Source organism: Notamacropus eugenii, chromosome 1 (genome assembly GCF_028372415.1).
Source record: "Notamacropus eugenii isolate mMacEug1 chromosome 1, mMacEug1.pri_v2, whole genome shotgun sequence".
NCBI classification, from domain to species: domain Eukaryota; kingdom Metazoa; phylum Chordata; class Mammalia; order Diprotodontia; family Macropodidae; genus Notamacropus; species Notamacropus eugenii.
The window spans coordinates 221,635,689-221,662,334 of record NC_092872.1 but is presented as its reverse complement, the minus strand read 5'-3'; the positions used below and the strand labels follow the sequence as shown (position 1 = coordinate 221,662,334).

Here is a 26,646-nt window from a genome sequence, read left to right as displayed (position 1 = left end):
AACTGAAAAATGTGCAGTGCATGGACCTCCTATCCCCACTAAAGGGTGTGTACAGGGGTATCTTCTTATATCTCTTCACTCAAGTCCCTCTTGATCTTTATAATTTTACAAATTTGCTTTTGATTTTTTAATGTTATGTTTTTTTCCCCACTTACATTGTTGCAGTTACTATGAATATTGTTTTCTTAGCTCTACTTACTTCAGCCTTCGTTAGTACGTGTAGTATTCGTCACACATATCATTTCTTATTGCACATTGGGATTCCATTACATTCATGTACCACAATTTGTTTAGCCATTCTACAGTCCATGCATATCTGCTTTGTTTTCAATTCTGGCCAGCACAAAAAGTGCTTTTACAAATATTTTGAAGTATATGAGAACTTTTTCTCTAATTTATGACTTCCTTGGGGAAGCCCAGTTATCATCTCTGGTTCAAACCTTATAGATATTTTAGTCACCTTATTTGCATAAAACTTAGCATTTCTTCTTTTGAGAATTGTTCATATCCTTTAACCTTCTATTAGGGGAATGGCTATTAGTTTTATGCGTGTTTTCTTAATTATTTGTATGTCTTGGACACCAAACCCTTAGGAGAGAAATACGACACAAAGATTTTTCCCTCCTTTGACCACTTCCTTTTTCTATCCTAGATGCATTAACGTTGTCTGTGCAGAAGCTTTCAGTTTCAAGTAATCAGTTATCTCATTCATCTTTTGTAATAGCCTTTGTTTCTTTTTCGATGAAGAATATATCTCTTACCCATGATCTTTAACATTGAGGTAGCATCCATTTAGAGTATATTGTGGAATGTGGTTATAAGATATTAGTCTAAGCCTAATTTCTGCCAGACTATTTTCCAGTTTTCTCAACAGTTTTATTTTAATGTAATAGAGGGTTTTCCCCTAGGTAACTTATGTTTTCCACTTTATCAAAAACTGTGTTATTGAATTCCCTTGTTTCTTGTGCTCCCTTGTCTAATCTGTTCCTTGATTTTTAAATTTTTTTAACCAGTAATTGATAGTTTTGATGACTACTGCTTTATAATGTAATTTGAGATTGGGAAGTGCTGCTGTTCCTCTTTAGTTATTACTTCTTTTCATCATTTACCTTCATATTCTAGATCTTTTGTTTTTCCAAATCAATTTTGTTTTTATTTTATCAAGCCCTATCCTCTTTGTAATTTGATTGGTATAACATTAAAAATATAACTTAATTTTGGTAGTATTGTTTTTATTACACTGACACAGCCTAAGTATGAGCTCTGAATTTTCCTCTAGCTATTTAGGCTATTTAATTCTTTAAGGAGTCCTTTTTAATTGAATCTAGACAAACCTTTTGTGTGTGCTTTGGCAGTTTGATCCTCAGATACATATTTCGTAATTATTTGGCTTGGGATTTCCCTTTCTATTATTCTCTTGTATTTTATTGTTATTATATAGAAATGCTGTTGATTTTTGAGAATTTATTTTGTAACCTGCAACTTTATTAAAGCTACTAATTATCTCAGTGTCTTCATTGATTTCCTGGGGTTTTCCAACTAATGCATCATGTTATCAGCAAACAGGGGTAGTGTTATCCTTTATTCCCTCAATTTCTTTTTCTTGTCTTATTTTTATTACTAACATTTCTAGAATGATATCAAATAATAATGGGGAAAGTGCTTCATTTCTATATTTATTGGAGAAGTTTCTAGTGCATCCCTGTTGCATATAATGCTTGCTCTTGGTTTTAGATAGATTTTGTTTTTTTAATATTAAAACAAAAGTCTCTCTGCCTGTACTTTGTAGGGCTTTTAGCATGAAAGTGTTATACTTTGTCAAAGACCTTTTCTGCTTCTGTTGAGATAACTATGTGGTTTTGGATGTTTGGGTTTTTAATATGATTACTTATATGATTGTTTTCCCAATGTTGAACCACCTTGGCATCCCTAGAATAAATCCCATTTGATCATAAATCAACATAATTTGTTTGATTGGATTTTGTTTAAAAATTTTGAGTCCAATATTCATTAGTGATATTGGCCTATATATATGTTTTTTTAAAATATGCTTTATCTTTCCCTAATGAAGGTATTCTATATTTTTCTCAAATAAGGAATTCTGGTAAGGGTCTTTCTCAGTTTTTTGAGAATTATTTGTTAAATATGGGTACTCGCTGTTCTTTAAGAATTTGAAAGTCAGACCTAAGGGTCCCTCTCCTCCCACTTTGGTAATTTCTTTACAGCTAGATCTGATTTATTTTCTGTGATTGAGTTAAGCTCTCTTTATGATCCCTTGATAGTTTGGATATTTTATATTTTTGAAGGTAATTCCTCTATTCCTTTGTGCTCTCAGTTTTGTTCGTATATAACTATGTATAATATGTTCTGATTATTCTTCTTTTCTGGTTTTGCTGTGATTTCACCTTGCTCATTTGCTATTTTAATGTTTTTAGGGCAATAGCATTCTATAACAGTAACATGCCACAATTTGTTTAGTTTTAGTTTCCCTGGTTGATGGACACTCCTTTTCTTAAACTTCTCTTTTATTACCAAAATTGCAGCTATAAATATTTTTGTGCATATTTTCCTCCATCTTTGACCACCTTGGCAGTATATCCCTTGTAGTAGTGTTGCTGAGTACACTTTATTTGCTCTTCTCCAACTAGGTGACACAATGGATTCTGGAGTCAAGAAAACCTGCCTTCACATCTGACTTCAGACACTTAGTAGCTTTGTGACTTTGTGCAGTCACTTAACTTCTGTTTGCCTCAGTTTCCTCAACTGTAAAATGAATATAATACTGCCTACTTTGTAGGATTGTTGTGAACAACAATGAGATATTGTTAAAGTGTTCAGCACAGTGCCTGGCATATAGTGGGTACTATATAAATGCTTATCACTTTACCTTTAGTTACTTTTTGAATATAACTCCAAATTGTTTTCCAGAATGTTTGGACCAGTTCATGGCTCCGTCAAAAAGACAGTATTATATTATTTTCCATAGCCCCTCCAACGCTGACCTACTTTGATTTGTATGAAGTGAAAACCTAGAGGATCTGCTGTTTTAATTTGTGTTTCTTATGAAGTAACTTTGTAAAGATTACGTATTTAGTCATTGACAGAATTGTTGTGTATTGTATTGAGTCCAGGGTCTAGAGACTGTCATTAAAATGAGTAAAGGAGCTATTTTTCTGATGCTAGATGCCTTAGATACACTTGGTAAATCTCAAGGCATAATTTGCTATGATAAATCACTTAGAATTTAGGGTTAGATGGCTTTTCTGGCTTGTTTTTAAAATAAAATTTCATCTAAATTTGGACTTGGTGATCAGTATTGAGAAAAGACATTCATTTTAGTAATGATTTAAAGAGACTACTAGTTGAAATGTGGTTGGATCCCATGGTCATATTTTATTTCTTGCCCTCTATGACTTATGTCTCCACTTAGAATTTCCTTTCATTCTGATTTATATCTAAATGTATACATGAGTATAGTAGCTAAATCATATTCTTTGTATATGTCATATTGCTTTGAAGATGTATATTCAATATATATTGTTGAGTGTATTTATATTATGGTAGAAAAAAATAGGGGACAGGATTTTGAGGCCTATGTTTGAATCTTACCCCTACCACCAACTAGCTGTATGACTTTGGGCAAGTCTCTTCACCTCTTTGTTCAGAAGTTTCTTCATCTGTAAATTGAGTCACTTGGGTTAGATAGTACCAGGTTTAAGATTGTGTGATAAGGAATCAGTTAATGAACATGAATGGTTCATAAAATTGATCCCTTTTCTCTATTTAAATTATTAATAAGCAAATTTAGAGTATATTGAAATTTATTTTGATATATCTGATACATTTTTGCATGTATTTTTCTTTTTCTTTTCTTTTTTTTTTTTACAGTTTTGAAGCTATGAATCTTATTGGAATAGTTCTGAGTATGCATTATCAATGCTGATGGGATAAGATCCAATATGAATGTGAATGATGTTGGAGGAAGACGACGCTTTGAGGACAGTGAGCACACATTACATGTTTATCCTGGGACTATTTCAGAAGGCACCATCTACTGTCCAGTCCCAGCCAGAAAAAATTCAACTGCTGCTGAGGTGATAGATGCTCTTATTAACAGACTCCAGCTTGACAAAACAAAATGTTACGTTCTAGCCGAAGTGAAAGAATTTGGTGGGGAAGAATGGATACTCAATCCAACAGACTGTCCCGTTCAGCGAATGATGATGTGGCCACGAATGGCCTTAGAAAACAAATTGACTGGGGAGGATTACCGATTCCTTCTGAGAGAGAAAAATCTTGATGGCTCAATCCATTATGGCAGTCTTCAGTCATGGCTCAGTGTTACAGAAGAGCGTCGGAGGATGATGGAACGAGGTTTCCTTCCTCAACCACAGCAGAAGGATTATGATGATTTATGCAGTTTACCTGACCTAAATGAGAAAACACTTCTGGAAAACCTCCGAAACCGTTTTAAACAAGAAAAAATTTATACCTATGTTGGTAGCATTCTAATAGTTATTAATCCATTTAAATTTCTTCCTATATACAATCCAAAATATGTCAAAATGTATGATAATCATCAATTGGGAAAGCTTGAACCCCACATTTATGCTGTGGCAGATGTAGCCTACCATGCTATGCTTCAGCGCCGAAAGAACCAGTGCATTGTTATTTCAGGAGAAAGTGGTTCCGGGAAGACACAGAGCACAAACTTTCTCATTCACCATCTTACAGCTCTTAGCCAGAAAGGATTTGCCAGTGGAGTAGAACAGATAATTCTTGGAGCTGGACCAGTACTTGAGGTAAGATGAGTTGTACAACTTTTGCATTTGTCACTCAACAAGTGGTAATACATTTTGCCATAGTTAACAGATAATTGACAAAATTGACGAAAGACTATAAACATCATTTGCACTTTTACCTTTAAGTACCAGCATGTCTTTAATCTGTCTGCCGATTATTAGAATAGTTATTGGTAGAGAAGCAGTACAGGCAGGATTGGAGCAATGGTAATGAAGCTTGATACACATGGTAGTTTTGGGGGCTGGATTTTTTTCAGAGGGTTATATCTAGGCAGTGGAATATGCATGAGAAACAAAACTGAAGCTGTTCCAGCAGGATGGAAAAAAGATCAGTTATATAGATCACAGGAATATATATGTATATGTGTGTGTGTGTGTGTGTGTGTGTGTGTGTGTGTATACACACACATACATGCATCATGAGAAGAGAGTAGGTGTACTGTAAAAGTGGTTATCCTGGATGTCTGTTTTGTACTTCTATAATCCTGGTGTCTCTCCTAAGCACTGAAGCTATTTCAAGAAGCAAGCCCAATGCCACTTAAAATACGCTTTCAAAATAGCATTATCAGGTATTCAGAGGAAAGAAAGCAAACTTTTTTTGGTCTGCAGTAAAAGTAAAGAAAGTAATTCTATTATTTGGCTTTAAAACATATGCTTGAAGTAAACTACTCAATCACAGATCATTAGAGATGGAAAAAGTCCTTAGATATGGTGTAGTGTATTCCTTCTTGAAATTTTGTGTTGATAAAATCTCTATTTTAAACAAAACTGGTAAAACTCAGAGAACTTTGCAATAAAATATTTTAAAAAGATTTCTTAAAATGCTTTCCTTCTAAAGGAAATAAATAATATAAGGCTGATGTGTAAAAATCTTCCACTTTTGAATTACTTTTATTCTAAATTTAAAAGTATTATAAACAATTTATTGAGAATAAGAGTGCCCATAATATTCAATATGATACTATATCTTATAGGATGTTTTACATGATTTTCATTTTTTCCTTTACTTGTATAAACAGATAAACTTTGAGGTTGTTATAGTGTATCATGTTTGTACCTTAAAATTCTAGATTTTGTTTTTAAATTTGCCAAATTTTATTTGTAAATACATTTGTAATTGTTTGAGAACCAGTCAGTCAATAAGTGCTTATTAAGTGCCTACTATGTTGTAGTCATTGTAGTAGAGGCTGGTAGACTACAAATGCAGAGAATGAAACAGACCCTATTCAAAGAGGTTTCTTTGTAAGTCAGTCAGTAAGCCTTATTAAGCTCCTATTACATGCTGGCACTGTGCTAAGCAGTGTGGATACCAAGAGAGGTAAAAGACATTAAAGAGCTCATAATTTAATGGAGGAGATAACAAATAAAGTAATGTGTACAGAGAAGGTAGATAGAGGATAAATGAGAATTGATGAAGAGGATAGCATTAGAATTAAGAGTAGTTGGGAGAAACTTCCTGTTGAAGGTGGAATTTTAGGTTACAGTTATAGGAAACCAATAGGCTGAGATGATGAGAGAGAGAGAGAGAGAGAGAGAGAGAGAGAGAGAGAGAGAGAGAGAATATGAGAATGAGAATGGAGGGGAGGGGGAGAGGGAGAGGGAGACAGAGAATGAATATATTCCTGCCACAGAGACAATTCCCAGAGGCAGTAGGGCAACCAGAAGTGCATATATGTGTATGTGTGTATACATTCACATACACACCCATACATATGCATGTGTGTATATATGTATGCATAACATAAATATAGACAAGTACAAGGTATTTATGGAGTGGACACCAGTCCATGAGAGGATGAAAAAACTTGAACCAGTTTTGAGGGAAGAAAAAAAAAAGCTTTCTATAAGGCAAAACTGAGGAAGGATTTCATTCCACGAATGAAGTTCAGTCAGTGCAAAGGCAAGGAGATACAAGATGGAGGGCTGTGTGATCATAAAGAAGACCAGTTTGATTAGATCACAAGAGTATGCCAGAGGGAGTAAAGTTCAGTGAGGTTGGAAAGATACGTTGGAGCTTTGTTGTGTAGGGCTTTGAAAGCACTATCCTAGTGATATGGGCAGATCTGTGTTTAAAGGCAATCACTTTTGTAGCTGTATGGAAGTTTCGGTTCTTTTATTCCCATAGTTACGGAATTGATTGATAGTGATTAAGCATTTTTATGCAGTTGTTATACTTGCTACCTATTTACTTCTTTTCAATTTCCCATTTTTGGTACTGATAACTTGTATCAATTTGTCAGGTTAGAGTTTATAATTGCATGCCATACCCTTTTCTCATTTTATTTCTTGTTGTTTATATTACCTTGGATCTTTGCTGTATTGGTGGTCTTTCTATATAATTGGTTTAGCTGATTTCTTTAAATATTCCAATGTGTCTCCCACTCTTAAAAAGCTTTTCCTTACTCTTCTTTCTCCTAGGTAGCTATCATATTCTGTTTCTCCTCTTCTTTGTGGCTAAACACTTAAAGAAAGCCATCTACACCAGGTGCCTCTACTGATCTCTTCTCATTCTCTTCTAAAGCCTTTGACATATTCTGACCTTGTCATTCAACTAAAGCTGCTCTCTTTAAAGTTGCTAGTGCCATCTTACTTGATAAATCCAATGACCTTTTCTTAATTTTCATTCTTTCTCCATACTCTATATGTATCTGATACTATCGATCACCTTCCCCTCCTGGATATATGCTCATTTCTCTAGGTGTTCATGACATTGTTCTCTCCTGATTTTCCTCCTGTTCAACTGTTTCTTTTCAGTTTGCTTTGCTGGTCTTCATTCTTCTCATGTCTCCTAATTATGAGTGATATCGTAAGACTGTCCAGCCCCTCTTCTCTTTTCTTTTTATAGTATTGAACTCAATTATTATCAACTTCATTGAGTTCAGTTGTTATCTCTCTTCAGATGATTCTCAGATCTATATATCTAGTCTTAGGTTATCTCCTAATCAAAAGTCCCATATCACCTATTACCTTTTGGACATCTCAACCTAGATGTCTTCTAGTATTTTAAACTGAGCTTATCCAAAATAGAACTCAATCTTTTTCTTTCCAAAACCATCCCTTCTTATTTTCCCTATTACTTTTGAGGGCACTGACTCCCCACCTCCACCCCATTCACTCAGGCTTACAATGTTGATGTCATTTTCAGTTCTCACTGTCACTCCACATATCTAATCCATTGCCAATTTTTTGTTGTTTGTTTGTTTCTACCTTTTCAGAATGCCTTCCATACATCTTCTTCTGTTCTTTCATACAACTAGAACCCTATTTCAAGCCTTTGTCACCGCTGGTCCAGACTATTAAAATAATTGGTCTCTCTTCCTCAAATATATCTCCAATCCATTGTCTACTCAGCTGCCAAAGTTATCTTAATAAAATGCAGTTTTCCCTGACTCCCCTGTTCCTGTTTGGTCTTTAAAGCTTTTCATAACCTGTCATTTCCCTGCTGTTTCAATCTTTTTATGCTTTACTCTTCTCAACCCAATTTATAGTCTTAACTTTTTGTTGATTCTTAAACAAGATACTATGTCACCATTTCCATGCCATTATACTGACTGCCCTCGGTGTCAGAGTGCTCCTGTTCCTCACCCCTCTCTTATAGCTTCTCTGGTTTCCTTCAAGACTCAGCTCAGATCCCACTTTCTGCATTAGACTTTTCCAGAACCTCCACAGCTGCTAGTGCCATCCCATCTTGAGAATACCTTCCATTGCTAGTTATTTGTATAACTTACATTCTCATAGAGGGGATAGAAAATAGAGTGGCCCAAGTGGATGCTTTTTTTTTAGAAACTTACAAGGAATTGTACATGGAACCATGGCTGATGTGAAGACACACAAGAAGGATACTCATGATATCTAGACATTGGACAAGGAATCAAACGAAGCATGATTGAAACCAGTCTAGATGTAGTAGAACATAGGTATAAGTTGACAGTCAAGGCAGGTCAGAATAAGAAAAGCATATCTTCATTTACTTTGGTGGGCTTTGCTAAATTCTTCATCCTCAACAAATAGAAGTTGTGTGTAAATTGCACTTATTTTCATAGTTATCATCTTGAAAATTCTTACTAGCAATATTGCACTATGAGATGACCAAGTGTCTCACCAAATATTTCTTGTCGCTGTTGTAAACACAAACCAACCTCACCAATTCCTTTATTTTGTGAGCCATCCTTCCATGTAGCTACAACTTCTATTTTCTGGTTTCCTTTATAATGAGAATATAAAAGTTAGTATGATTCAGTTCTTTGAGTATTATGTTTACCAATTTGCTGGCATAGTAACATTTAGAGTACTGACTGTTAAATTAACATTTATTGTTGGTCTAAAAACCATGTGATTCTTATTACCCTCTATAAATCCTTACTTTGATGCCTCATTGTGGCAAGGAAATGACATGGGTTCTCAAAGGCTATGCAACAGGAATACAATTTTCCAGGTTCCACCATGCTGGAAACATTTTGAATGTGGTCCCAATAAGCCTAGCTAAGTATAGAGAAGCTTATCACCTCAAAGCTGACCTCTTGATGCTGAATTCTTTGGCTATGGCAAGTGATAAAATGCAAAATGCCCCTCAGTTTTGTGCAGCCTTCTCCCATTCTTTTGCTTCTGCTGTGAGGTCATAGGGTGGTAGGAGAGGAACAGAGGCTTTAGTAATCTCACACTTATAACAGGTGCCATGGTTAAACAATTTATTGTTCTCTTTCCAGATAGTGCATGTCTGATCTTGGTTAAGTGGATCCTTGTACCACAAGCCTTTTTAAGCATCTACTGTGTGCTAAGTACTGTGCTAAACAGTGGGAATACCGAGATAAAAAAGTGAAAGTTTCTGTCCTTTAATGAGAGGAAGTAACAGGAACTTATGTAAGTATATATTGACCATATACAAAAGAAATACAGGTCATTTGGGGAGGAAGCAGTTGGCATTCAGGAAAGGTCTCAAGGAGAAAGTTGTACTTCCCTGAATTTTGAAGGAAAGTTGGGATTGTAAGAGAAAGAGATAAGGGTAAAAGGGCATTAATTCCAGCAGGGAGCAGGAGTCTGCGCAGAGGCAAAGAGATAAGATGGAATGTCATCATTCTCTTAGAGGCAGCATGGTGGTGCAATGGATAGAGCACTGTGCCTAGAGTAAGGAAGACATGAGTACAAATCCAGCCTCAGACACTTAACTAGCTGGGTGACCCTGGGTAAATCCCTTAACTTCTTTTTTTGCCTTAATGTCCTCTGTAAAATGAGAATAATAATAGCACCTACCTCTCAGGATTATTGTGAGGATTAAATGAGATAGTAATTTGTAAAGCCCTTAGTGCAATGCTAGTTACATAGTAAGCACTCTGGGAAAATTATGTGTGAGTGTCTGTGTGTGTATGTGGATTTACACACATATACACATACACATATATGTATTTGAGCAATCAGCATTTATTAAGAGCATCTGCTATGTGCCAGGTATTATGCTAAAGACTCAAGATACAAAGGCAAAGAGCTCGTAGTTTAATGGGGAAAGGTAGCATTTAAATGTGTAGGGATTTCCTGAATATATAGGGATAGGTAGTAAGGTAGTATTTGAATTGAGCCTGTAATTTTACTAATATTGCGAACTCCCAAATAACAAAACTTTTAGCAATGCAGTTGGCCTCTTTTCTGAAACTTGAGTGCCTTTTTTTAAAAAAATTGTTTATTTTCTCCAATTACATGTAAAAACAATTTTTAACATTTGTTGTTTGTTTTTAAGTTTTGAGTTCCAAATTCTAGCCCTCCTTTCCCAAGATAGTAAGCAATCTGAAATTGGTTATACATGTACATTTCCATATTAGTTCTGTGCAAGAAGACTTGAACAAAAAGCAAGTGAAAAATAATATGCTTCAATGTATATTCAGACAACATCAATTCTTTCTCTGGAGGCAGAAAGCATTTTTAATCACAAGTCCTTCGGGATTGTCTTGAATCATTGTATTTCTGAAAATAGCTAAGTCATCGACACTTGTTCATTGTATAATATTGCTATTGCTGTGTACAACATTCACTTGGTTCTGCTCACTTCACTTTATATCAGTTCAGGTAAGTCTTTCCAGGCTTTTCTGAAATCATTCTGCTTGTCATTTCTTATAGCACAGTAATATTCTATTTCACTCATATACCACAACTTGTTCAGTCATTCCCCAATTGATAGTCTTCCTCTCAATTTCCAATTCTTAGTCACCACAAAAAGAGCTGCTATGAATATTTTTGTGCAATAGGTTCTTTTCTCTTTTAAAGTAATCTTTTTAGGATATGGATCTAGTAGTAGTATCGCTAGATCAAAGGGTATGCACAGTTTAGTTTCTGTTTGGGGTCCAGAATGGTTGGATTGGTTCATAGCTTTACCAACACTGCATTAATATACCAGTTTTTCCACATTGCCTCCAACATTTATAATTTTTCTTTTTTTGTCTTATTAGCCAAATTGATAAGTGTGAAGTGGTACCTCAGCAATTTTGAGAGTCTTTAAGAACCATATAAATTCCTGAGAGGTGCAGTCATACAACTAGTAGGTGCCAGAAGACAGACTCAAGCCAAGGTCTTCCTGGTTATTTTCAGTCCACTATACAAAATATATTCAAGGTTATTTTGAAAGGGAGGGCAGTGGTAGCTGGGAGGATCAGGGAAAGCATCACGTAGAATGTGGTATATGAACTGAGTCTTGAAAAAAACCTGGAATTTCTTGAGGCAGAGGTGAGGAGGGAGTATATACCAAGCTTGGGGTTCTGCCAGCGCAAAGGCCTAGAGATAAGAGTTTGGAATGTTCTTTGTGAGGAACAGCAAATAGTCTGTACTGGCTAGACCATAGAGTACTTGAAGAAAAATAATATGTAGTGAAGTTATAAAAGTAGGATGGAATGCCAAACAGCAAAGTTTGATACCAGAAGTGATCAGGAGCCCCTCAATTTTATTGAATAATGATATTTTCAAACTTGTACTAAAGGAAAATCACTTTGGCTGCTCTTTGAAAGAGTAAGGAGAAACTTGAGATAGGGAAAGTTTTCCTGAACTGGAATGGTAAACTGTGTGAGTGGAGAAAAGGGGACATTTTCAGGGGATGTTGTGGAGATCAAAACAATTGATTGTACGTGTGAAGTGAGTGAGAAGTTGAAGATGACATCAGAGTTGTAGGCCTCCGTGTCTGTAAGAATGGAGTTATTCTCAGTAGAAGTAGGGAAATTTCGAAGATTGGGTATGAGAGGTAGGTACAGATAACAGTGAGTTCTGTTTTGGATGTATTAGTTTGAAATGCATATGAAACATTCAGTTTAAAATGTTTAACAGGTTAGTGAAGTGAACCACAGAAATACAGTCTGTTACAGGAACAATACTCAAAGTGATGATGATGATGATGATGATGAACTTGACAATCATAAAAATGATTATTTTCATTTATAAAAAAAACAGAAAAAGAGAAATTAATGAAACTGCAAATGTATTTCATATACCTTTTGAAAAGTATAATAAATTGAACAGTCATCCCAAAATTATTCCCCATGTGTTGCTTTCTGAAATTTCTTAAAGACTTTCTAGCTTTCTAAGATCTCCCAGAGAAGAGGTTTGTTTTTTTAAAAAAATATGTAAATAGTGTTTTATTTTTTCTAGTTACATGTAATGACAGATTTCAGCATTCACTTTTAATAAGATTTTGAGTTCCAAATTTTTCTCCCTCTCTCCTATCCTCCTCCCCAAGATAGCAAGCAGTCTGATATAGGTTATACATGTGCAGTCATGTTCAAAATAGTCATGTTGTGAAAGAAGAAATAGAAGAAAAGGAAAAAAAAATCAGAAAAAAACCACACAGAAAGTGAAAATAGCATGCTTCGATCTGCATTCAGATTCCATCAGTTTTTTTCTCTGGGTATGGATAGCATTTTCCATCATGAGTCTTTCGGAACTGTCTTGGATCATTGTATTTGCTGAGAAGATGTAAGCCTATCATAGTTGGTCATAGCACAGTGTTGCTGTTACTGTGTGCAGTGTTCTCCTGGTTGTGCTCACTTCACTCAGCATCAGTTTATGTAAGTCTTTCTAGGCTTTTCTGAAACCTGCCTGCTCATCTTTTCTTATCACATAATGGTATTCTATGACATTCATGCACTACAACTTTTTTAGCAATTCCCCAGTTGATGGGCATTCATATTCCTCTTTGATGCATTTCATGTAGGCGTATTGATCCTGTCCTCTTCTGAGTTTGTGTTGGTTTTTTTAATTAATTAATTTTTGGTTTTCAACATTCATTTCCACAAGATTTTGAGTTCCATATTTTCTCCCCATCCCTCTGCTACTCCTCACCCCAAGACAGCATGCATTCTGATTACCTTTTCCCCCAATCTGCCCTCCTGTCTATCACATCCCTGACTGATCCCCTTCCTGTCTATTTTCTTGAAGGATAAGATAGATTTCTATATCCTATTGCCTGTATATCTTATTTCCAAATTGCATGCAAAAACAGTTCCTTAATATTTATTCTTAAAACTTTGAGTTCCAAACTCTTTCCCCTCCTCCTTCCCACCCGTTCTCATTGAGAAAGCAAGCAGTTCAACATAGGCTATACATGTGTGGTCATACAAAACACTTCCATAGTAATCATGTTGTGAAAGACTAACTATATTTCCTTCCATCCTATCCCGTCTCCCAATTATTCTATATTCTCCTTTGGCCTTGTCCCTTTTCAAAAGTGTTTGCTTCTGACTACTCCTTCCCTTAATCTGCCCTCCTTTCTATCATCTTCTCCCAGCCCCTTCCCCCCTACTTTCCTGTAGGGTAAGATACTCAATTAAATGTATATGTTATTCTCTCCCTAAGCCAAATCTGATTAGAATAAGGTTCACTCATTCCTTCTCACCTCCTCCCTCTTCCCCTTCATTGTGAAACCTTTTTCTTGCCTCTTTTTTGTGAGATAGTTTTCTATCTCTCTCTTTCTCCTTCTCCCAATATATTCCTCTCTCAACCCTTAATTTTATTTTTTAGATAGTATCCCTTCTTATTCAGCTTCCTCTGTGCCCTCTATCTGTCTGTCTATCTATCTCCTTTAACTAACCTGATACTGAGAAAGGTCTCATGAGTTACAAATATCATCTTTCCATGTAGGAATGTAAACAGTTCAACTTTAATAAGTGTCTTATGATTTCTTTTTCCTGTTTACCTTTTCATGCTTCTCTTGATTCTTGTATTTGAATGTCATATTTTCTATTCAGCTCTGGTCTTTTCATCATGAATGCTTGAAAATCCTCTATTTCATTGAATATACATTTTTTTTCCCCTGAAGGATTATACTCAGTTTTGCTGGGTAGGTGATTCTTTGTTTTAATTCTAGCTCCTCTGATCTCTGGAATATCATTCCAAGCCCTGTGATCTCTTAATGTAGAAGCTGCTAGATCCTGTGTTATCCTGATTGTGTTTCCACAATACTCGAATTGTTTCTTTCTGGCTGCTTACAGTGTTTTCCCCTTGATCTGGGAACTCTGGAGTTTGACTACAATATTCCTAGGAGTTTTCTTTTCGGGATCTCTTTCCAGAGGCAATGGGTGGATTCTTTCAATTTCTATTTTACCCTCTGGTTCTAGAATATCAGGGCAGTTTTCCTTGATAATTTCTTGAAAGATGATTTTCTAGGCTCTCTTTTTCTGATCATGGCTTTCAAGTATTCCAGTAATTTTAAAATTATCTCTCCTGGATCTTTTTTCCAGGTCAGTTGTTTTTCCAATGATATATTTCATTGTCTTCTATTTTTTCATTCTTATGGTTCTGTTTTATACTTTCTTGATTTCTTATAAAGTCATTAGCTTCCATTTGCACCATTTTAATCTTTAAGGAATTATTTTCTTTAGCGAGCTTTTGGACCTCCTCTTCCATTTGATCAGTTCTGCTTTTTAAGACATTCTTCTCCTCATTAACACTTTGAACCTCTTTTACCATTTAGGTTAGTTTGTTTTTAAGGTGTTATTTTCTTCAATATTTTTGGGGGGGGTCTCCTTTAGCATGCTGTTGACTCACTTTTCATGATTTTCTTGCATCATTTTCATTTCTCTTCCCAGTTTTTCCTCTGCTTCTCTTACTTGATTTTCAAAATCCTTTTTGAACTCTTCCATGGTTTGAGATCAATACATATTTTTCTTGGAGGCTTTAGATATAGGAGTTTTGACTTTGTTGTCTTCTTCTGATTGTATGTTTTGTTCTTCTTTGTCACCAAAGTAAGATTGTATACTCTTGAGTTTTTGGGTTTTTTTTACTTTTAAACAAAGTTACTCATCTTCCCAGCTAAATACGTGACTTTCTAACTCTTTGTCAAGATAGGACTCTGCATGCAATGGGAGTGGAGTCGGTGTACTGTCCCAGGCTTCAGGGGTTTTCTATCAGCTGCTACATGCTCCACTCTTTGTGAGCTCAGTGCTCTGGAAGCAGCCCTTGCTGCTGCTGCTGTTGCCACTACTGTGTCACTACTGCCACCTTGGGGCTGGGGCCAGACCCCAGCCAGACCATATGCTGTTCTTTTATCCAGGTCCCACAGAGTTTTCCCACTGACCTTTTTGGCATTTGTGGATTGAGAAGCCTGGAAATTGCCACAGCTGCCAATGATTCAGTCCCCTGAGGCCTACTCCAGCCTTCTCTGCTGGTATGGCCTATGTCAGACTGTGATCCACTCCCTGCCAGGTACTATAGACCCTTCCTGTCAACTTTGCAGGTTGTTTTGGCCTGGAGATTTGTTTCACTCTGTCATTTTGCGGGTTCTGTAGCTCTAGAATTAGAGTCATTTTTTACAGTTATTTGGAGGGCTTTGAGGGACAGCTCAAGGAAGTCCCTGCATTTACTCCCCAATCTTGGCTCCACCCCCTGAGTTTGTGTTTTGATCTTCCTTGTCACTATAGTACCTTTCTGTGGTTAGGAGGTTTTTGTTTTTTAAATTTTTGCTCATTTTCCAATTCATTTCATGACTTTTAAAGTTGCATTGTGCTCCTGGGGTACAGGAGACACAGTTCCAGGCTTCTTGCCCTGGGAGCCAACAACTGGTCACTGGCTATCTGTGTTGGGGGCTTTTGGGGCTGGTGGCTTCTCCACTCTGCTGGGGTGGTCTGGCCTGGTTGCACCTGTTGTGCAAGGCTGGTAGTTTGGCCACTGTGCTGTGCTGCTTGCCTGCTGAGCCAGGACTGAGGTGCCTTGGTTGCTGATCTGTCCTGTTGCTTAGAGCTTCCCACTGGCTTGCCCTGGATACTGCCTAACCTCCCCTTTTGTCCAAGTGAGACAGACCTTTCCTGCAGTCCTTTTAAGTTATCTTGTGTTGGAGGCTTGATTTTATGTTGTTTCTGAGGGAAACTGGGGAGAGCTCAGGCAACTTTCTGACTTTTCTCCATCATCATGGTTCCACCTGCTACAGAGGTTCTTTACCTGGAATCCATGAACTTTTTTTTTTTTTTTTAATACTTTGGTAACTATATTTTAATAAAATTGGTTTCCTTTGTAATCATATGTATTTTATTTAGTACATTTGAAAATATTCTGAGGAGATCCTAGGATTTCATTGGTCTGCTAAAGAGGTACATGACAAAAACGGTTTTGAATTTCTTTGGTAGAGCTTGCTGTTTGCAGAGATTTCCCTTGAGACTTGTGAGTCTATTCTGTACCAGTAGAGCATTAGAGGAAGACCTTAGTGAGGGATTCAGTATTTGTGTTAAGTATCAGTGTCAACATCTTTAAAAGTACAAAAAGTAGCATACTGATAACTGAGTTGACAATATGTATTTCCCAAATATGATTTTATAATTTCCCAAATATGATCCAGTCTGTTTTAATTAATTTTAGGTCTAGTACATTTTCTGACTGCAGGACCTCTGTAAAATGTTTGTCAGTTCAATATTTTATTCTTATCCAGCATGTCTTAATGTAAATGATATGTATTCACTTAATTTTTACTTGGTGAATTATTATTATCATTTTTGGAGTAGTCTTGTTGAATCGAGGAGAGCTATACCATTTTGATATGTGATGTAAACAGTACAGTATCTTCTAGAACAAGGGTGCATGAAGAACTTCACCCTTTATAAGAAATTATCCTTCTGCTATTCCATTGCACAGGAAATTTTCCATGGTTTTACCTATAATACCATAGTGCATATGCCTACCAAGCTACTTCATGCTATAATACACATCTTTTAGCATCAGTGTTTTCCTGGTGATACATATATAGCTATGAAACACTCATCTCAATAGAATCAAAATTGTGGTGACTCAAAGGTAATAATGTAAGTAGGTCCCAATGTCATATAAATGGTGACTTGTAGGTATAGAGAACGATTAAGAGATGCCTCATATGTGAGCCTGGCATCTGTCAATAGTTAGGGATAATAGATGTTGTGTCTGCTATTCATGAAATATAAAAAGAAATAGAAGATGTCATATCTTCCTCTTTGGAAGATATATTGAAAGACAGTTGACAATACCTAAACTGGATGAGAAAAAGGTACGTCTGGTTGTGATCTGTACTTTTTGGAATGAGCATCCCCCTAATGAGATTGCAGTTCCATTAAAGCAATAATAAATAAAGTAAAAACTAAGTCCGCCATATTTGGTGTGTTTATATTGGACATCATTAACTAATCTTTAATGTATCCTGTTAATAAATTGCTCTTTAACTTTAGAATATATTCTCATAGTGTTTGAAGTGTGTGAATTAATTGAGGTTTTGTTGGTTTTTTTGTTTGTTTTTGATACATAATACTGTTTGGTAGTATGTCAGTTTGGGAGCTTAGAAAAGCAGTTATACTGGAATAAGTAAGGCAAGAAACTTTGCAGTATTATTTGAAAACCTTGTTGATATTTACTCATACTGAAAGTACTAAAGAAAAATAACAGGAAGAAAAAAAATTAACCCCTCAAACCTTTTTTGCATGTGAATATCATTACTAATATTGTAATGTTATAGAAGGAAAATTGATGTTGTGATATGTTTCTCATAAAAAAATATAATGAACTGGTAATAGAGCCGTTTGGAGGGATGAAAATATGTTACTTTTAAAATTCATTAGTTTTGTTCAGTTCTCTCATTCACATAGTTTTAATTATCTTGTCCCATTCATACAGTGTACTTTAGCTACATGTGTTTTTCACGTGTTGACAGGTTTTTGGGGAATCTGTGCAAGTATATGTTTATGTTAATAAGAAATAACTGTCAGTTTAACTAAAAAGAAATTTGTGAGTCCCTTCAGCTAGAATGATATTTATAATAGGTCTTCTATTCACCACTGGAAGACCACCAGTGATGGAGAGCTCACTGATTTATAAGGAACCCTAATATTTCAATATAGTTATGTTTAACTGTCTGTTATCCCCCTTCCTCTCACCCCCAGTTTTCTTTAGCCTAAACTTTCTTGAATTCTTGAACCCTTCCTTATTTAACAGGGTTTGCAGTCTTTTTTTTTGTCCTGGTTCCCTTCCCCTGGATGTATCATTATTCATAGCTCCCAGAACTAATTGTAATTCTTCAAATGAAGTTTTAGAAGCTTCAGAGTACTTTTGAATCTGGACAACATATTTCTTTTAGTGCATCCTAATATTCCCTTATTGCAGAAGTTTTTGACTTGGCACTCATGAACTTGTTTTTTATAACATTTTGATAAATGTTTCAGCATAACTGGTTTTCTTTGTAATCTTATGTATATTGTTTTATGCATTTGAAAACATTATTCTGAGGTATCAGAAGGTTTCACCAGACTATCGGAGTTGCATGATAACTTCATTTTTTAAAAAATAAACATTAACCGTAGTCAAGCTGTCTTGTTTTCTACTTAATTTTATAACCAAAATGTGAAGTTGTGTATTTATTCTTGTTAAATTTATCTTGTGTTTTGCCCATTGAATATTTTGATAAGATATTTTTATAATATCTTATCAAAACAGTAAACTTGAGAGTGGCAGAATGAACTGCACAATCATCTTGAGTTGCAAGGAGGTAAACCTATCCTTATATAGGTATCACAGAAACTTAGTAGAATGTGATTTATGGTTGGAGTATGACAGCAGATGGATTAATATACCTTAACATTCCCCTTGAGGGCAGGAACAGTTTAACTTTTTTCTTTATTTCCCTAGCACTTAGCACAACTAAGTTACCAGTTCAGAATAAACATATTGCATAAAAGTAGGAGTAGAGTAACCAGGTTTATCAAGATTCTGTCCTCATATAAAAAATAACCATGGACTAATGGGTAATATGTTAACGAGAAAGTAGTTGGCTTAGGATGAATAGAGGAAGGAGCAGAATATTTTGATAGTATACTATAGTTCACTTAAACCTAGAGAGGAAGTAGATTATGACAGTAGCTTACAAACCTGCAAAAGGGCCTGATACAATATTGATGGGAAATTTGAACTCTCTTGCCATGATTGTGCAGTTTTCTCTTAACTATAAGGAGAATAGCTGTTATATTTCTGATCTGCCTCAGTGATAATTTCATACCACAAAAGGTCAAGAAACTAATGAAGAAAACTTATGGATCTGATTCTGATTACTTAAAAGGAACTGAAAACAGTGTTGAAGCTGCTGAGGGGAGTTCCTATCTGAAGTCTAGGTATCCTAAGAAAAGTGAATGGAAGAGGCAACACATCACAGAATTCTTGATTTGGAATAATAATAAGCGGTAGTATTTCTATAGCCCTTCAAGGCTGGCACAATGCTTTACAAATGTTATTTCATCACAACAATTTCATAGAGGTTAAGTGACTTACTCGGTAAAACATAGCCAGTAAGTGTCTAGAGTAAGTGTCTAGTTAGGTTTAGAACTTTAGTTCTTAGTCTTTCAGACTTCAGATTCTGTGTTTTATCCACTGAACATATAGTGCTTTAAGAATTGCAAAGCACTTTACATGTGTTAGAAGGGACTTCAGTACCTATCTATGCAATCCATGTATAAAAGGAATTCCTATTCTAACATAATGTTTTGAAGTTGGATTTCTATTTAAGATTCTCCAGGGGACTTAGGAGAGTAGCTTCTTTTTGCATTAGGAAGTAACCTGCTAATTATGGATCAAAGCCTTGCTAGTATTATGGAAATAAAAGGCTAGAAAACTACTCCCTCCCTCCTTACCACCTGGCCCCCAGGTCTGCCATACCACCTAGCCACACCACTTAACCACATGAACTAACTGTAGTAACAAGAGAACTGAAGATAGAGGAAATGGGAAATTGTATAGTGATGGTATAGAAAGAGCTTTTTGTTTGTATTTCTCTGCCATTGCCAAATAAGATGTATGTGCATACAAAGTACAGTTTGGTTTCCCTTTGGGAGGAGAATAAAGAACTATAGGAGCATCTTTATACTTTCCAGATTTTAAGGAAGAAAAAAAGACCTCTTAAAAACAGAGAAGTTCTTTAGAATGAAAATATTTATCATGAAAATGAAACCTCAGAGAGACAGGTAAGGAATTCATAACTGTCAGGAGGGTGAAGGGGGAGAGAGAGAGAGCGAGAGAGAGAGAGCCCCTGAACATTTGGAACTATATATTAAAAACAAGGACCATCGTTGAGATTGTTATTATATGCTATCCACATCCAGAGAAAGAATTATGGGGCCTGAATGTAGATTGAAGCAAACTATTTTCTCTTTTTTTGTTGTTTTTTTTCTTTCTCATGGATTTTCCCTTTTGTTCTGATTCTTCTTTCATAACATGACTAAAGTGAAAGTATGATTAATATGGTTTTATGTGTATAACTTAGATTGCTTGGGGAGGGGAGAGAAAAAGGGAGAAAAATTTGGAACTCATAAAAGTGAATGTTGAAGACTATCTTTGCATTGGGAAAAAAATAAAATACTATCAAGTGAAAAAAAGAAAATATTATTGTAATTTAATATCTATAAACAGACAAACATGTAAAGAACTTCTTCTGCAAAACACTTAGCAGTCAAGAAATTAGGACCAAATGAATTATCAGGTAACAAGCAAGGAATTTATTTGATAGATTTACGTCCTTTTCCTTGTACTTCTCAAGTTTTATTTTCTTTGGCTTTTCTTCTATTGCATGTAGCCAGTGTATGTACAGTTTTAATTCTGCTAATCCCCTTTTTTATCAATTAACATAGGTTTTTTCATATTTCCTTGTATTCATATTTATCTTTTTGTGGGTGTATAACATTAATACTTTGAAATTGTGGGGTTTTTTTGCTTTTAAAATAAAAATGAACATTTTTGTACAACTTTGAATGTTTCTTCAGATTGATCCACAGTTTAAGAAGGATATTGAGCTCAGAGATGAGTTGGGATGGATCTTGAACCCATCTCATTTAAGGACAGATTGAAGGAACTGGGAATGTTTACTCTGGAAAAGAAAAGAATGGGAGGGTATTCTTGATAGCAGGGTTTAGAAGTATTTGAAGAGTTGTCATAGAAGAGAGATTAGATTTGTTCTCTTTTTCCCTAGAGGGGAGGGTAGGAGCAGTGGATGGAAGTTAGAAAGATTTAAGCTTGATATCAGTAAATATTTCCTAATATTTAGAGGTGTTAAAAAATGAAGTGGTGTACCTTGGGAGGTGTTACCTTCCTCCTCTTTGGGGATCTCCAGTTAAAGTCTAGGTGACCAAACTTGGGTATATTATAGTGTTTCTGATTTATTCCTTTTGAGTATGAAGTAGACTAAAATGGCCACTGAGATCCCTTCCAGCTCTGAAGTTCTGTGATTATGTGATCCTTTTAATAATATTTTTAGGAATATTGCTAGTCATAGAACCACCAGATCAAAAGGTACTTTCAGTTTTACACTTAATAAGTTTTACTTTTTTTTGTCCTTCATGTTTGTACCAAAGAAATTTAAGCAAAAATGGTGGCGTAGAACGAAGCGGGGCAGTCCAAATTTGAGTTAGTTCTCTATATAGCTTAGAAATGAAATTTTTATTAGAGAAATTTGCTGTAAAGATCACCACCATACCTCCCCCCCTTACCTACTTCTCTTCTAATTTTAGGTGTATTGATTTTGTTTGTGTAAAACTTTTTGATTTTATGTAACTAAAGCATTCATTTTATCTTCTGTAATTCTCTCTTCTTTGGTCATAAATCTTCCCCATCCATAGATCTGATGGATAATTTCTTCCTTGCTCTTGTAATTTACTTATGTCACCCTTTATGTCTGTCATTTTCTTGTCCGTACCTAGTTTCTGCCAGACTACTTTCCAGTTTTTCCATCAGTTTTTGTTGAATGGTGATCATCTGCCCCCAAAATTGAGTTTTTTGGGTTCATCAAATACTGGACTGTTATACTTGTTTGTTTCTTCTGTATGTTGTATACCTAATTTGTTATACTGATCAACCTCTTTCCTAGTGCTAAATTATTTTTGGTAATTCTTTGTAGTAAGTATAGTTTTAGATTTGTTGTATTTCTAGGTCCTCTTCCTTTTGGACACTTTTGTTCTGCTAGATGAATTGGATAATGCATACAATATACTTTTAATAACCATTTGAATATAAATTTAGTGAAGAACCACAAATATGATACTGTTGTCTAGAATTTGTTTGAAAAATATACCATCATGGACAGGAATTTCTTTTAGCCATTCTTTTATGGCCTGAAAGAGTTTAAATTTGATGTTCTTAAGAGCAGATTTTAGGACAGGGCTTCAGATAATAACTTGAATGCATTTATAAATAGCCTTCACATCTCTGTACTTTTTTTGTATGACTAATGACTTGAATTTTTAAAAATAGATATGTTTATTAATTTCAAGATAGACATGGATTTGCAGGGCTTTTTTTTTTTTTTTTTTTGGACACCAGTTCAATCTCCAACATAGGAGTATCCCTTGGTTAGTCATTCTTTTAACAACATATCTGAAGATTGACTCTGTTTCTTGTGGATTTTTTCCTTTACAATAAAAGTGATGTTTTGTGATACTGAATTGACATTTCATCAACTGCAGGTGGAATTTTTCTCCCACACTTTCAGGGAATTCAACCCTGACAACAATGTTTAACTTCTCTTTATTGCTCATTACCTAATACCAAAGGTTGGAATGTTGCTCAGGAATTTCACTTAAAATATTTCAAGTCAGTCAAGAAGAATCTCTGTGGGGAGTTCTTAACAGCATTAGTGTTTTCAAATTTTGAACTTCATACTTCTGTGAAGTGAAATGTTTTAAATAACGCAAATGTGCTTGTATTCAGTGCATTATAACATTTACATTGCCCTTTTTTTTGTATATTAGTCTATATTAGTTAAGACGGTTTAAAGTCTAGACTGTTGGGGATTGCCTTATAATGTATTGTGGCCTTTTTAAAAAAAAATAAAACCTGCACTTTAAAACACTCAGTTTCCTGCATTTAAAGCAATATAAAGTATTCATGCTTGATTTACTCAGTCTATTCCAATTCTAACGACTCCATTCAAATTCTGATGACTCCTTCTCATCTGCCTATCCACACTTAAGTTTTTCCTATTATATAAACATCTTTGCTCTTCTGTCAAAATTTTTTAGGAATTTACTTATTCTTCACGGTTTTATATTATACTTGTTTAAATAACATGCCTTCATCATCTCTCACTTGGATTTTCAAAATAGCTGCCTAATAAGTTCCCTTGCCTCAAACCTCTTCCCTCTCTAATCCACCCTCCACAGATCCATCTGTCAACTTGTTATTCCTAAAGCTTGGGTCTGACTGTTGTTGGACTTTTCAACAGACTCTAGTGGTTCCCTATTGCCTGGAGGATCAAATAGACTCTTCTGTTTGTAGTTTAAGGCACTTTACAGCCTGGTTCCAGCCTACTTTTTAACTCCCCTCTGTGCTTCAATCTAGCCAAACTATCACTTCTGACATACAACATGCCATCCTCATTCTCTGGGCCTGTGCACAATCTGTTGTTCCCAGTACCTAAAATGCACATTCCATCTTGTCTTTTGCTTCTGATAATACCAAGTTTCCTTCAAAGTTCTGTTTGAATGCCATCTTCTTCCTTAGAAATTTCCTGATCCCCCTCAGTTGCTAATGTCTCCTTCCAAAAATTATTGTTTATTTTATATATACTTAAATATATACATAGTGTTTCTTCTGATAGAATAAAATTTTCCTGGAAACAAGGAATTACATTTTTGTCTTTTTATCACCAGTTCTCAGCACAGTGACTAGTCCATAGTAGATATTTAATAAATACTTCCTGATTGATTAAACAGAGAGAATTATAACTCTTGTTTCTTTTCATTTTTTAATTTCATAGTATTGATTTATTTAAAGTGGGGAGATGTGAAAGAATACAGAAAATAGCTTATAGAAGTTCAGAAGTAGAAATAGGCAATCAGGGCAACTCGAATACTTACGTACTCCATACTTCTCTACTCCAAAATGTTTACAGGATCACTTTTGGTCATAGCTAAAATCTGAAAACAGTAGATGCCCATCGATTGCAGAATGGCTAAACAAATTGTGGTACATGAATAAAGTAGAATATTACTGTGCTGTAAGAAATGATATGTGTGACAAATACATAGAAGCATGGAAAACTCTGTATGAACTGATGTAAACGGAATCACAAAAACTATACACAGTAACTACAGCAATGTAATTGGAAAGAAAAAGTATACATCAAAAGAAAAATCCGAAGTAAATATAACTAAATTGTAAGGAGCAAGTGGATTTAAATGAATAGATATAAGAGGACACTCCTGATAGGAGAGGGGAGGTTCATAGGTGTTGCACATTACATATGTTTTCAGGCTTTTTCAATTTATCACTCAGTTGTACTGACTTTTTTTTTCTTTTTCTAATTCATAAAATACAAATTTGTCATATGGGTTGGGTTGTCTGGAAAGGAGAGGCCTAAAGGTACATGGAATACTATGGTGATGAAAGAAACACAAAACATCAATAAAAACTACTTTTTTTTTTTTAAAAGATTAAGTTTCTCACTTTGTTTTTCTTGTTTTTAAAAATATGGCTAATATGGAAGTAAATCTTGCAGTATTTCACATGTATAATGAATATGTTGCTTCATTCTTTTTATTTTTTGTTTTTATTTTCAGTGTTCCACAATCATTACCATACAACCTAGATTATTTCTTTCCCTCTCTCCCCCTCCCTTCCCAAGACGGCATACAATTTTATATAGGTTTGACACATACATTTCTATTAAATAGATTTTCACTGTAGTCATATTGTATAGAAGAATTAAAATGAATGAAAGAAATCACATAACAAACCAAAACATAATACAAAAAAAATGATCTACTACAGTCTGTGATTGAATTCCATAGTTCTTTCTCTGAATGTGGAAGTCATTTTGCCTTAAAAGACCATTGGGAATTTTTTAAATCTTTGCATGGCAATGAAATTCTAAGTCTACCAGAAAAAGTCCTCCCACACTGTGATTGTTGCTGTGTACAAAGTTCTTCTGGGTCTGCTCCTTTCACTCAGCATCAGATCATGTAAGTCTTTCCAGGCCTCTTTCTTATAGTGCAATAGTATTCCATTACATTCATATACCATAATTTATTCAGCCATTCCCCAATTGATGGACATCCCCTTGATTTCTAGTTTTTGGCCAACACAGAGCGCTGCTATAAATATTTTTGTACATGTGGAACCCTTTCCCATTTTTATGATTTCTTGGGGATACAGTCCTAGAAGTGATATTGCTGGATCAAAGGGTATACACATTTTTGTAGCCCTTTGGGCATAGTTCAAAATTGCTCTCTAGAATGGTTGGATCAGCTCACAGCTCCACCAGCAATGAATTAGTGTTTCAACTCTCCCACATTTTCTCCAACATTTATCATCTGCTTGCTCTGTCATGTTAGCCAATCTGATAGGTATGATGTGGTATCTCAGAGTTGTTTTGATTTGCATCTCTCTAATCAATAGTGATTTAGAGCATTTTTTCATATGACTATAGACATCTTTAATTTCTTCCTCTGCAAACTGCCTGTTCATATCCTTTGACCATTTATCAATTGGAGAATGACTTGTATTCTTGTACATTTGACTCAGTTCTCTGTATATTTTAAAAATGAGGCCTCTGTCACAGACATAAGTTGCAGAAATTCTTTCCCAGTTTTCTGTTTCCCTCCTAATCTTAGTTGCATTGGATTTGGTTGTGCAAAAACTTTTCAGTTTAGTGTAATCAAAATTATCCAATTTGTACTTCATTATGCTTTCTATCTCTTCATTAGTCAAAAATTCTTCCCTTCTCCATAAATTTGATAAATACACTATTCCTTGCTTCATTAATTTGTTTATAGTATCAATCTTTATGCCTAGATTGTGTACCCATTTTGATTTTATTCTTGTGTATGGTGTCAGGCATTGGTCTGTGCCTAGTTTGTGCCACACTTTTATCCAGTTTTCCTAGCAATTTTTGTCAAACAGTGAGTTCTTATCCCAGAAACTGAGGTCCTTGGTTTTATCAAACAGTAGATTGCTATATTCATTGACTACTGTGTCTTGAGTAAAAAACTATTTTTAAAATAAAAACTCAAACAATATGAATGAGTCACTTTTAGACATAGTTAAAAAGTATACAGCTAAAATCAGAGGCTACCATTATTTGCCATGGAAATTTTTTTTTTTAATTTCCACCCAAATACAGTGGGAAAACTCAAGGATGTTCTCTTTCTCCATTATTCTTTGACATAATGCTGGAAACACTAGTTGTGATAGCAACAAGATGAGAGAAATTAAAAGCATTTAATTGTTAGGCAAAGTGGACAACCTGTTTTATAGACAAAATGATGATTCACACATTAAAGCTTTAGGTAATCTCCAAAGAAACTAATTGAAGCAGTTTTGGTAAAGTAGTTAGATACAAAATAGAGGATCAGCATTTCTAAATAGCAGTAACAAAATATTGCAGGCA

General features: G+C 35.0%; 1 protein-coding gene across 12 annotated transcripts in view; it reads left to right on the top strand.

Annotated features, from left to right (window-relative positions):
* Window positions 1–26,646, top strand: part of MYO9A (myosin IXA) — a 342,794-nt gene that overhangs the window by 82,413 nt on the left and 233,735 nt on the right. For all 12 annotated transcript variants that reach the window (XM_072627891.1, XM_072627917.1, XM_072627911.1 and 9 more), the window contains exon 2: window positions 3,889–4,802. In XM_072627891.1, the coding sequence (XP_072483992.1) occupies window positions 3,960–4,802 (843 nt within the window). In that variant the 5' untranslated portion in view covers window positions 3,889–3,959. The remainder of the gene's footprint in view (window positions 1–3,888; window positions 4,803–26,646) is intronic.